At 44.0% G+C, this 12283-nt stretch overlaps 1 protein-coding gene across 3 annotated transcripts in view; it reads left to right on the top strand.

Annotated features, from left to right (window-relative positions):
- The first annotated feature begins 261 nt into the window (after window positions 1-261).
- ARNTL2 (aryl hydrocarbon receptor nuclear translocator like 2) overlaps window positions 262-12283 on the top strand; it is a 101758-nt gene continuing 89736 nt past the window's right edge. For 2 of the 3 annotated variants that reach the window (XM_032855199.1, XM_032855197.1), the window contains exon 1: window positions 263-527. In XM_032855199.1, coding sequence (XP_032711090.1) covers window positions 497-527 — 31 coding nt within the window. In that variant the 5' untranslated portion in view covers window positions 263-496. Of the gene's footprint in view, window positions 528-12283 lie in introns of all 3 variants that reach the window. The other variant, XM_032855196.1, reaches the window with a different exon arrangement.

Raw genomic sequence — 12283 nt, 5'->3', positions numbered from 1 at the left:
TCTCTTCCAGCCCCTCCCTCCCCCAGCGCCCCCACCTTGCAAAGATCTCCATGCATCCTTTACCTTTTCCCCCAAGGGAAACAACTCCAACCCATGGAACACGTACACAACGAATCCTTAAAGTGATGTGGAAACCTGTTTTAAAAGCCGCTCTCCGGAAAGCCTCAAGGTGCTGCCTCGCGCGCTGTTCCCCGTGGTGCCTCCAGCCGCAGGGGTCGGGGGCGGGGCCGCCGTGACTCCGCCCCGCGCCGGGTGCCTTTCTCCGGCTGGGAGCCCCGCGGCAGGCCAGTCCCAGGCCGCTGGCTCTGCGGTCCCGGGCGGACCGGCTGCGAGTCGGCGCCGGCTGCGCGCCCAGGGGCCAAGGGGGTGACCGTCGAGACGCGAGGCCCAGCTCCCCCGGCGCCCGCGTCCCCGCTCCCGGGCCGGCGCAGGGCGGGCCCGGAGCTCTAGATGCCGCCAGCCCCGGGGCTGCGGAGCGGGCCGGGTGGCTCCTGCGATGGCGGCGGAACAGGAGGCTGCGGCCAGAGGTGAGGCTGCGAGCGGGAGGCTCCAGGTGGGGAGCGGGACCGCGCGCGCGGGAGCATCCCGGGCCGGGCTGGGGGCGAGCGGCCCGCGGGGCGGGCACAGCGTGCGGAGGGCTCTCCTCCCCGCACCCCGCACAGCCTCCGATTGGCTCCCGGACCGAGGTCGTCGCCGGGGGGGGGGGGGGGGGGGGGGGGGCACAGGTGCTGCGCGGCGCCACGCGGTCCTCCGGGAGAGAGGGAGGCGGGGAGTCCCCGGGCTCGCAGCCGGCTTTCCTGTGGCCCGCAGCCTCATTTCTTGGCCCTGGCTGGACCTTTTGGCGAAGGTGAGCTGGCGAGGGACCAGGCCCCCTGAAACGGCGAGCAGCCGCCCTCGGCCGACCCCCGGGATCCCACTTCGTCGTCTGCAGGGACTGTTGCGTGGACTTCTTAGATTTCCTCTTCTGTGTGAAGCAGTTGTCATCAGCCAGGGAAGGAACCCGGGTTCTGCCAGCTGTAGCCTCCGTACTGGAAATACTCAAGCCTCCGTAACCCGTTTCCCAAACTGCCGGGTCGTGGGGCCGGCAGGCGGGCGCGGAAGCGCGTGGACGCTGGTCCGCCGCACTTCTCACCTCGAAAACCCCAGATTGCACCGCAACAGCCCTCCGTGGGCGAGCCCTCTCGTCGTTCACCGTTACTGTTTTAGGAAAGCCATCAGGGGGATGTTTTATATTTTAGTGGAGTTTTTGTGAATTGAGTCGGAAGCGTTGCTTTGTCTTGTTCCTCTCTCGAGCGAACACTGCTGACATTCTGTTGTCTCTTCCAGGGACTAGTCGCAATTATGGGACGGTTATAAAATATCTGTTAAGTCAAAAGGGAGGCAGGAAAAAAAGAAATAACTGAAGGAAGACTGGACGAATTTCAGGGAAGCTATTGATTAAATCTGCACTTGCCTTTTGGAATAGGATGAGGAGTTTTGATTCTCTGAAATACAGCAATGAGAAGAGGTGCTTTTGATAATCTAATACAGTTATGGGAACTTGGATGAGGGGGGTTTCCAAATTTCTATCATTTGAATATGTGCACGTTTTCTGGGTGATAGAAAGATGTGAATAGGCACCGTTTTGCAAAGAGAGGGCAGTATGTATGGTGTTAAACTCAGACGTGTTGCTGGAGTTATTTACCTTAGCCTTGTTTCTTCATCTGTAAAGTGGGGATAATTATAGTGTTTGTCTTATAGGATTGTTAGGATTAAACGACATACAAATGCATTTAAGTACAAATAAAGTGCTTAGTCCACTACTGGAGAAATCGCAAATGCTCCATAAACATTAGCTTAATACAGTTGTTAACTTGCAGCTTCCACTTGCTTTGTGAAATTAACGAGTCTTGTCTGGTTCATTAAAATGTTATCCTACACAAGTCAAAAATTGGCCAAACTGAAAGAATGTTTGGACTCTACTGAAAAACGAGAAACATGAGGGGCGTCTGGGTGGCTCAGTCGGTTAAGCTGCTGCCTTCTGCTCAGGTGATGATTCCAGGGTTCTGGCATCCAGCTTTGCCTCCTGCTCCCTGCTCAGTGGGAGGTCTGCTTCTCCCTGTCCCTCTGCCTGCCACTCTGCCTGCCTCTGCTCTCTATCTCTCTGTCAAATAAGTAAAATCTTGAAAAAGAGAGAAATATGGAAATGGACCAACTCATTCAGAGTGGCTTTCACCACATAAGCCTTATGGACTTTAAGGTTTTCAAACAAATCGTTTATTGCTATTTAGCTGACTACCACATGTGAAGTTGGGAGTGATTAAAATGAATCCTTCTTAGATAAAAGTAGCAAAGTTTCAGTGGGGGCTGGGAGGGCCAGCATTTCTTGAGGTCCAATTACGTACCAAGCATTTCATAAGGGATATCATCCTTAGTGTCACAGAAGCCCTGTGATGTAGGTGGCGCTGGGCTGGCCCAGAGTTACAAAGCTGGAGTGACAAAATTGCAGTGACAATCTGTGGCTACTGGCCTTGCTGATTTCCTTCCTTTCCTGTCTCACTAGGTGGCGCTAATGAGCAACGCGCGCACCTTCAGACACCCTCTTTACCTAAAGGGTGAAAAAAAAATATATGGTTATAAGTTCCCCTATCCCCAGTGGGGAAAACACAACAAAACAGGTCTCTATATCAGAATCCATGGAATCAGGGAAGGGCTGTCCTGCAGGAGCAGTGCATTCTCGGGACTGACTGCCAGAGATGGTTTGGGTCTTGGCATTTGTGGGGCTGCTTGCTCACCTTCCCTTTCCTTCCCATAGCGTGTTTCCACCTGTGAGGTTCCCAAACCACTCTTTCTGAGGTGTAGTTCTGCAACTATAGTGGCTTAAATTCACTTTTGTGACTCAGAAGTAAAAAATCATGTGCCAATCAACTTTACATAAGCTACTGCTTCTGGCCAGGATCCTTAGGCAAAGTCTCAGCCTGAGATGCATTACTCAACATAAACCAGGACGGACTGAAACTACTTCTTACGGGTATAGGAAGGCAGTGGGGGGGGGTTGGGAAGGGGAGGGAGAGGGAAGAGGGAGAAGAGGGGTGGAGTAAAGAGAGAAGAGGGGGAGAGAGTAAAAGAGCAAGATGGAAGGAAGATGGAAAATGAGGGAAAGAGATGGGGAGATGATGAAGGGGTTAAAGGGGAGGGGAAGAAAAATGAGAGAGGGGCAAGGCAAGGGGTTGGTGGGGGAAGAAGAGTGAGTGGGGTAAGGGGAAAGAGGCTGGATGGAGGTGGGAGATGAGAGGGAGCAGAGGGACTGCCAGCCCATTAAAGTTTAAGCAATTTAATGTTTAAAATATATAAGGAGTGGCACGTGGGTGGCACAGTTGGTTAAGTGTCTGACTCTTGATTCTGGCTCAGGTCATGATCTCTGGGACCTGACACTGAGCTCCACATAGGGCTCCATGCTCAGGGGTGAGTCTGTTTGAGATTCTCTCTCAAAATAAAGAAAGTAAATTAAATATATAGGGGAAGCCAAAATATTAGTATAGTAAGTACAGTATAGTAAGCACATTTCACTTGACCTTTTTCCTTGTGGCAAGACTCCCTAGTTCTAAAAAGCATGACCTCTTTCTGTGTTGTCAACATTGATAATCGCATCCTTTTGAAATCTCTCCTTTTACATAATGCTCAGGAAATCATCAATAAGGTAGTAACACCTCATCCTAGTAGCCCCAATTTCAGTTGTCCCATTTAGTTGAAGAACTCCGGTTTCCCACCATGGCAGCTGAGTGATGCAGGTGCCTGGGATCTGGGTCATGAGTCAGCATCAGGACAGTCATCAGCATTACTGGGGACTCAGTGACCAGGTGCCATATAGGAGATGAGATATCTGCCTGCTCTGTGACACAGTGATTTCCTGTCCTGGTTTCTGTGGGTCTGCTCACTGGAGTGGTTTCTCCCACCCCAAATCCCAGCCCTTCTGTACCCCGCCTGCCTCACCCAGTGCCTCCCTCCTTCCCTGTGGCAGGAGGCTGTGAGAACTTAGAAGTTACAATTTAAACTCTTATTGGTGCTGGGACTACAGGTGGAAGATATTCTCTGCAGTGGCTTGTAGTAATTTGGGATATTTACCAATAATTTATGAAGCACTTAGCTATGTCCCCTCCACCCCCATTTTCTTCTCTTACTTATGTGAAGTCACATTTACTGGTCCCTCACACATACTATCTAAATCATATCACTTTAGGCTATAATATCTTCCCACCCCCAACTTTTAAATTTAAAATATTTTATGGGGCGCCCGGGTGGCTCAGTCAGTTAAGCATCCTACTCTAGATTTCAGCTCAGGTCATCATCTCAGGGTCGTGAGGTCCAGCCCTGTGTTGGGCTCTGCCCTGGGTATGGAGCCTGCTTAAGATTCTCTCTCTCCCTCTCCCTCTTCCCATCTCCCAGCCCGGTTTTTAAAAAATTTCTTAAAATATTTAAATCAGTCCAGTTTTATAATATTAAAACTCTTATTTGAAAATACCTAATGGGGGGTGCCTGGATGGCTCAGTGGGTTAAGCCTCTGCCTTCAGCTTGGGTCATGATCCCAGGGTCCTGGGATCGAGTCCCATGTCGGGCTCTCTGCTCAGCGGGGAGCCTGTTTTCCCCCCTCTCTGTCTGTCTCTCTGCCTACTTTTGATCTCTGTCTGTCAAATAAATAAATAATATCTTTAAAAAAAAAAAGAAAATATTTAAATGTTGTTTAGCATGATAGGAAATTTGTCATTTATCCAAGTACGTTATTGGCATTTTGTTTCTCTAGTCTTTAATCTTGTGGTTTAAATCTCTAAATAATACCTTTACAGAGAGATAAAATCAAAAGCTAGAGGAGAAGGAAATATGGAGAGAATTACTCTTCCAGTCAACATGGTTTGCATTACAGGATATTTATTATTGAAGGTCAAGATTATTGCCATAAAACAGTAATTGCCAATGCATTCAAAATGTTTTACTTATAAAGAAAATTTTTTGCTTATAATATTTATTTTTTAGGTAGGTAAGAAATTACACTTTACCGTAATTTCCAAATATATCACAGGGAACATGGAAAATCATCCACTGGCTTTCTCTTCCAAAACCTCTCCATTTTGTCTCCCTTGTATGTCCTATAGTCTGTTATGTGAGGGAATCTGCCTTTCCCCATATGTTTTAAACTTTGCTACCTTCAGGCATTGCTCCTGCTTTTGGCTACTCCTGGAATCCTCCTGCCCTCCCTCCAGATAAGCTGTAGAAGCCTTATGTAGTCTTGAAGGCTGAGCTCAGGTGTCACTGTATGTTTACTTCCCTGTGTAGGGAAATGTTCATGAGCTTTAGAACCAGGCCACTGGGAATGTGATCGCCAGTTTCATTATTTATAGCTATGTGACCTTGGCCAAATTATTTAAACTGCTCTGAACCCCAATTTCCTTGTCCTTAAAATGGTAGTAAAAAAGCCTAACTTGGAGGCTTATGTGGTAATTAAATGAGATGATTACAAGCTGTTTAGTGAAATCCGACACACAGTAGGTGAATTTTCCCTTCTTTTCATGAAGCCTTCCCAGAACCTCTCCTTCCCCAACAGAAATGCTTCTTCCCTTCTATTTTCACTGTGTGTGTGTGTGTGTGTGTGTGTGTGTGTATACACGCCCATTAAAACACTTGGCCCTCTTGCCACAAGTCATTTAGGTAGGTTTCTTAGCTCTATTCCCATCGTAGGAGAGCAGGGTTCTTACTCATCTTTACAATCTTCAAGTCCTTGCACCTATGAAATGCCTAATGAAAGTTTGTTGATTTTATTTTTTATATTTTTAAAGATTTTTATTTATTTATTTGACACAGAAAGACACAGAGAGGGAACACAAGCAGGGGGAATGGGAGATGGAGAAGCAGGCTTCCCGCTGAGCAGGGGGCCCAATGCAGGGCTCAATCCCAGGACCCTGGGATCATGACCTGAGCTGAAGGCAGGGTCCCAGTTTGTTGATTTTAAATGAAAGGTTGGTCTAAGGTATGGAAAGTCTGGTTCATTCATAAACTATCCATTAAATACATGCTACTGTACTAAGCAAGCAGAGACAGAGAAATGGAAAAAGCCAGAAAAAAGATGCAGGAGTTTATAAATAGGCCAAAAGTAGTCAAAATATGTGTAAGACAAGATAGAACCTAGTAAGGTCTATAGTTTAACTGTTAGGAGTGAGCCTCCCCACCCAAATCTGGGAGAAATTCTGTCTGGTTCAGGGAGCAGGGACTCACTTGCAGAGAAGGTGTCAACTTTAGTATCGATACATAGAAAGCTCTTGGGGAGGTGGTGAAGAAGAGGGTCTTTGAGGACGGAGCACAGACATGGGTATGGAAAGTCATCAGTGACATGCTTGGAAGAACTGCTGGTAGTTTTGTTTGTTTGTTTGTTTTTTGGTTTGTTTGTTTGTTTGTTTGTTTGTTTTTTGCATTGGATAGGAAAAATGGGAAAGGAATTGACCAGTGAAGTTGTGCTGTTAGTGTTGTGGGGGGTTTCCCCTGCCATGCCTGGGGTGCAGCACAGACTGTGGACCCAGAAAGCCCTATACAAGCAATGATTTGCCTCCCCTCCAGAAGGAAAGATTCATGCATCTTCTTTTTGGCCCCTGGTCAGCAACAGAGCTTCTGTGTCACCTCCAAAGAAGAATTGTGGCACATTTCTAATCAGATTTAAAAAAAAAAAAAAAAAAAAAAAAAAAAAAGCCGGCCCCTGGGTGGCTCAGTGGGTTAAAGCCTCTGCCTTCAGCTCATCTCATGATCCCAGGGTCCTGGGATCGAGCCCCGCATCCGGCTCTCTGCTCAGCAGGGAGCCTGATCCTCCCCCCCCACCCCCGCCTTCCTCTCTGCCTAGTTGTGATCTCTGTCTGTCAAATAAATAAATAAAATCTTTAAAAAAAAACAAAACAAAACAAAACAAAAAAGACAGAGGTCCGGGTTCCTCCCAGGTTTGTGGCTCTTAGGTCTTAGCCTTTACTCCAAATCCTTCTGGACCACTTCTTTCTCTCTCTCATCTTTTCTTCCTTGAAAAAGGAGATGCTTCTGTCTTTAGATCCATTTCACATTCATCTGAAAAGCATCATTAAGTATGGTTTCATTTGTTCTCGTTACAACCTGCTGGGAAGCAGTTCTCTAGACTTCTGATGACCTTTCCTGCGTTGTTCCACTGTCCCTGTCGCTGATACACCCTCAGGAGGGACGTATGCTCCAGGCACGCTCAGACACTGCCCATGCCGTTCCATGGGACCCCGCTGAAAGATACCCTCAGCCTGGACTTCCAACGTAAGCACTTAGTGAAGGTTTGTGAACCAAAAAAGAATACTCATGGGAACACCCATGCGTGATAACCTCAGAAGATGTTCTTATATTGATTCAGGTACAGTGCAGACAACCTTGGGTTTAGAAGATACTTAGAAGCAGGAGCTCTAGGGGCGCCTGGGTGGCTCCATCGGTTTGGTGTCTGCCTTCTGCTCAGGTCGTGATCCTGGGGTCCTGGGATCAAGACCCCCATTGGGCATTCTGCTCTGCAGGGAGCCTGTTTCTCCCTCTGCCTCTCTCTCTCTCTCTCTCCTGAATAAATAAATATGATCTTAAAAAACGTATTTTTAAAAAAGCAGAAGTTCTAGATACATTAAAGTACCTCTTCACCATTTTTCCTTAGGAGAGGAGAATATAGAAGGAATGGACTAGGATAGTTGAGCTAGGATAGTCCCAGAGCCATGTGTATTTTACAGAAATACAGATTTTAAAAGATCAATGTGCAGTAGATAGAATTGAAATTGAACCCTTTATAAAGTAGACCTTGATATTTAAGTGAATACATGATTGTGAAGATTAATACTTGTTCTGTCAAAGATCTAGAGAAAAAGTTGAAATGTGGAACACAGTTTCCAGTTCTGCATGTTTCTTCCCAGCTCCCTGGTTGGAGGATCGGATGTCCTGAGTTATGAGGTAGCCCAGATGGGCTATGTTTGCACTGCCCGGGAGACCAACAATCTTGCTTTTAGTAGGCCATCTCTTCTGTAAGATTTATCCAGACAACCACACTGACCTAGAAAAAAAAGAAACCAAACCCAATTTTCCATGCATCCTGCTGCTAATGGCTTCTTAGGACAATTCTCCTTTTCTTTGGTTTTCAGCCTGAGTTCAACTAGCCCTTTTGGCTCATCAGTTTCTTTCAACGATAATCATAGCTACCTCTGGGACTTGTGTTTGGTTGTAGCAAAGCAGCCTGGACTTGGGGGGGGGGTGCGGTTCAAGTTCATACTTCAAACTGTAGAAGGCATTGAGGACAAATCATGTATCAAGAGGTTTTAAAATAACTGTTTATTAGCTCTTTGTCTAGGAAGAGCCCAGAAACAATGTTAGATTCTGGTCACCATTGTAACTATGATGTGTGAGGCCTAGAGACTATTAACGTCATAAGTGTCACTTTGGGTTTTATTACTTTTAAAACTCCTATCATGTTTCAGTTTGTAGAACTTGAATAGTTTAGTTTGCCTGTTGCAGTGTCAATGTTCCCCCCTCCCCCACTTACAGTTGCCGTTCAGAGAAAAGATACACAAATATTTTTGTGAACCCTGATGAATATTTTTCTCAAAGTTAAACTTAAGGTGTCTCCTTTTGTTAATGCTTTAATTGTCAAGAACCATTGTATCTTTAAAAAAAAATCCACATTTATTTACTTAAAAAAATTTTTTTAAGGTTATATTTATTTTTTTGACAGAGAGAGACACAGGGAGAGAGGGACTACAAGCAGGGGGAGTGGGAGGGGGAAAAACAGGCTTCACACTGAGCAGGGAGCCAGATTTGGGGCTTGATCCCAGGACCCTGGGATCACGACCTGAGCCCAAGGCAGATGCTTAACAACTGAGCCCCCCAGGTGCCCCAACTTAAAAATTTTTAAGTAGTTGACATCCAATATTATGCAAATGTCAGGGATACAACATAGCAAATCAATCGACAATTATATGCATTCAAAATGCTCACTATGATGTGGGCTTTTGCTGCCCTCATACAAAGTTATTATAGTATTACCGATTATATTCGCTATGCTGTACTTCTCACTCCCATGACTTATTTACTTTTCTAACTGGAAGTTTGAATCTCTTAATCTCCTTCATATATTCTAGGTGTTCCTCGCCTCATCCCTCCCTTCTGGCAACCACCAGTTTGTTCTCTGTGTCTGAATCTGTTGTGTTGTTGTCTGTTGTTCATTTAATTTTGTTTTTTAGAGTCTCCATGTGAGTGAAATCATAGGGTAGTTGTCTTTCTCTAACTTATTTCACTTAGCCTGATACTTTCTGAGTCCTTCCATGTTGTTGTGAATGGCTAAATTTCATTCTTTTTTACGGTTGAGTCGTCATTCCATTGCGTACATATACCACATCCACCTTTTTGTGTATATATACAAATGTGTATATGTATCCATATACCACATTCCATCTTTCATTGATTCATCCATCGAAGGACGCTTAGTCTGTCTCTGTATCTTGGCTATTATAAATAATGCTGCGATAAACATCGTGATGCATATGAACTTTCAAATTACAGTTGACACTTGAACAACATGGGTATGGACAGTGATGGTCTACTTATGCACAGATTTTTTTTTAAGATTTTATTTGGGGTGCCTGGGTGGCTCAGTGGGTTAAGCCTCTGCCTTCGGCTCAGGTCATGATCTCGGAGTCCTGGGATCGAGCCCCGAATCGGGCTCTCTGCTCAGCAAAGAGCCTGGCCTTCTTCCTCCTCTCTTTCTGCCTACTTGTGATTTTTCTGTGTGTGTGTCAAATAAATAAATAAAATCTTTTTTTTTTCCTTAAAAAAAGATTTTATTTATTTGAGTGAGAGAGCAACAGCGTGAGTGGGGGGAAGGGGAGAAGGAGCGGCAGACCCCCTGCTGAACAGGGGGCTCAATGCAGGGCTCGATCCCAAGACTCCAAGATTATGACCTGAGATGAAAGCAGACACTTAACACAGATTAAAAAAAATAATAATAAATGTAGTACAGTAGTACTTTTTTTTAAATAAATGTAGTACAGAATGTATTTTCTCATGATTTTCTTTTCTCCAGCTAACTTTAATAATACAGTATATGATAAATATAACATACAAAATCTGTGTTAATCAGGTGTATAGATTATGGGTAAGCCTTCCCAGTCAACAGTAGGGTGTTAGTAGTTATATTGTAGAGTCACAAGTTGTACATGAATTTTTGACTGTGCAGGTGGCCAAGCCCCTAATCACTGTGTTGTTCAAGGGTCAACTGTAGTGTTTTCATTTTCTGGGCAAATACCCAGAAGTGGAATTAATAGATTTATGGTATTTTTCTTTTTCTTTTTTGAGAAATCTGCATACTGTTTTCCCTCATGGCTGAGCCAGATTTACATTCCCCCAAATAGTGCACAAGGGTTCCCTTTTCTCTACATCCTCACCAGTGCCTCTCATTTCTTGTCTTTTTGATACTGGCCATTCCAACTGGTGTGAAGGTGATATTTCATTATGGTTTTAGTTGGCACTTCCCTAGTGATTAGTGAACACCTTTTCCTGTATGTTAGCCATCTGTATGTCTTCTCTGGAAAAATGTCTGTTTGGGTCCTCTGCCCCATGTTAAAAATCAGATTATTTGTTTTGTTGGTGTTGAGTTGTATAAGTTCTTTATAAATTTGGGTATTAACCCGTCCTTGGATATATCATTTGCAAATATCTTCTTTTGTTCAGGAGGCTGTCCTTCATTTTGTTGTTGTTGTTTTCAGTGTTAAAGCTTTTTATTTTTTTAAAGATTTTATTTATTTATTTGGCAGACAGAGATCACAAGTAGGCAGAGAGGCACGCGGGGTGTAAGCAGGCTGCCCGCTGAGCAGAGAGCCCGATTCCGGGCTCGATCCCAGGACCCTGGGACCATGACCTGAGCAGAAGGCAGAGGCTTTAACCCACTGAGCCACCCACACAGGCACCCCTGTGTTAAAGCTTTTTAGTTTGATGTAGTCCTGATAGTTTATTTTTGCTCATTTCCCTTCCACTGGGAAGACAGATCCAGAAAAATGTTGCCAGGGCTGACATTGTGTTTTCACCCATGAGTTTTATGGTTTTGGGTCTCACATTTAGGTATTTAATCTATTTTGAGTTTGTTTGTTTGTTTGTTTGTTTGGTATGGTGTATGAAAGTGGTCCAGTTTCGTTCTTTTGCATGTAGGTGTGCAGTTTACTCAACACTGTTTATTAAAAAGACTATTTTTTCCATTGTATATTCTTCCTTCCTTTGCCATAGATTAATTGACCATATAAGCCTGGGCTTATTTCTGTGCTCTCTATCCTGTTCCTTTGAATCTATGTGTCTGTGTTTGTGCGAGTACCATATTGTTTTGATTACTATAGTGTTGTAGTATATCTTGAAATCTGGAATCGTGTTACCTTTAGTTTTGCTTTTCTTTCTAAAAATTCCTTTGGTTATTCAGGATCTTTTGTGGTTCTACCCAAATTTTAGCATTATTTGGTCTAGTTCTGTGAGAAATGCTGTTGGTATTTTGATAGGGATTGCATTGAATCTGTAGATTGCCTTGGGTAATATAGACATTTTAACAACATTAATTCTTCCAGTCCAGGAGCATGGTGTATCTTTCTATTTATTTGTGCCCTCTTTAGTTTCTTTCATCAGTGTTTTATAAGTTTTCAAAGTATAGGTCTTTCATACCCCTGGTTAAATTTATTCCTAGGTATTTTTAAAATTAATTAATTAATTAATTTAGATGTAGTGATAAATGTGATCTCTTAATTTCTCTTTCTGCTAGTTTGTTCTTAGGGTATAAAAATGCACTAGATTTCTATGCATTAATTTTGTATCCTACAACTTTACTAACTTTGTTAGTTCTAATAGTTTATTGGTGGAGTTTTTAGGGCTTCCTATATGTAAAATCATGTTATCTGCAAACAATGACAGTTTATTTCTTCCTTACCTATTTGAATGTTTTTTATTCCTTTTCTTTGATTGTTGTGGCTAAGACTTCCAGTACTGTGTGGAATAAAAAGTGGTGAGAGTGGACATCCTTGTGTTAGTCCTGATCTTAGAGAATAAGCCGTTAGCTTTTCACCATTAAGTATGATAATAACTATGGGTTTGCCATATGAGGACTTTATTATATTGAGGTATGTTCCTCCCATAAGGAGGAACCCTTTTTTGAGGGTTTTTTTTTTTTTTTGAGGGTTTTTTCCCCTCATCAATTATGTTGGATTTTGTCAAATGTTTTTTCTACATCTATTGAAATGTTCATGTAGTT

This window comes from Lontra canadensis, unplaced genomic scaffold, assembly GCF_010015895.1.
Source record: "Lontra canadensis isolate GAN:19392208 unplaced genomic scaffold, GSC_riverotter_1.0 scaffold9, whole genome shotgun sequence".
Lineage (NCBI taxonomy): Eukaryota > Metazoa > Chordata > Mammalia > Carnivora > Mustelidae > Lontra > Lontra canadensis.
This window is presented reverse-complemented; position numbering and strand designations above follow the sequence as displayed.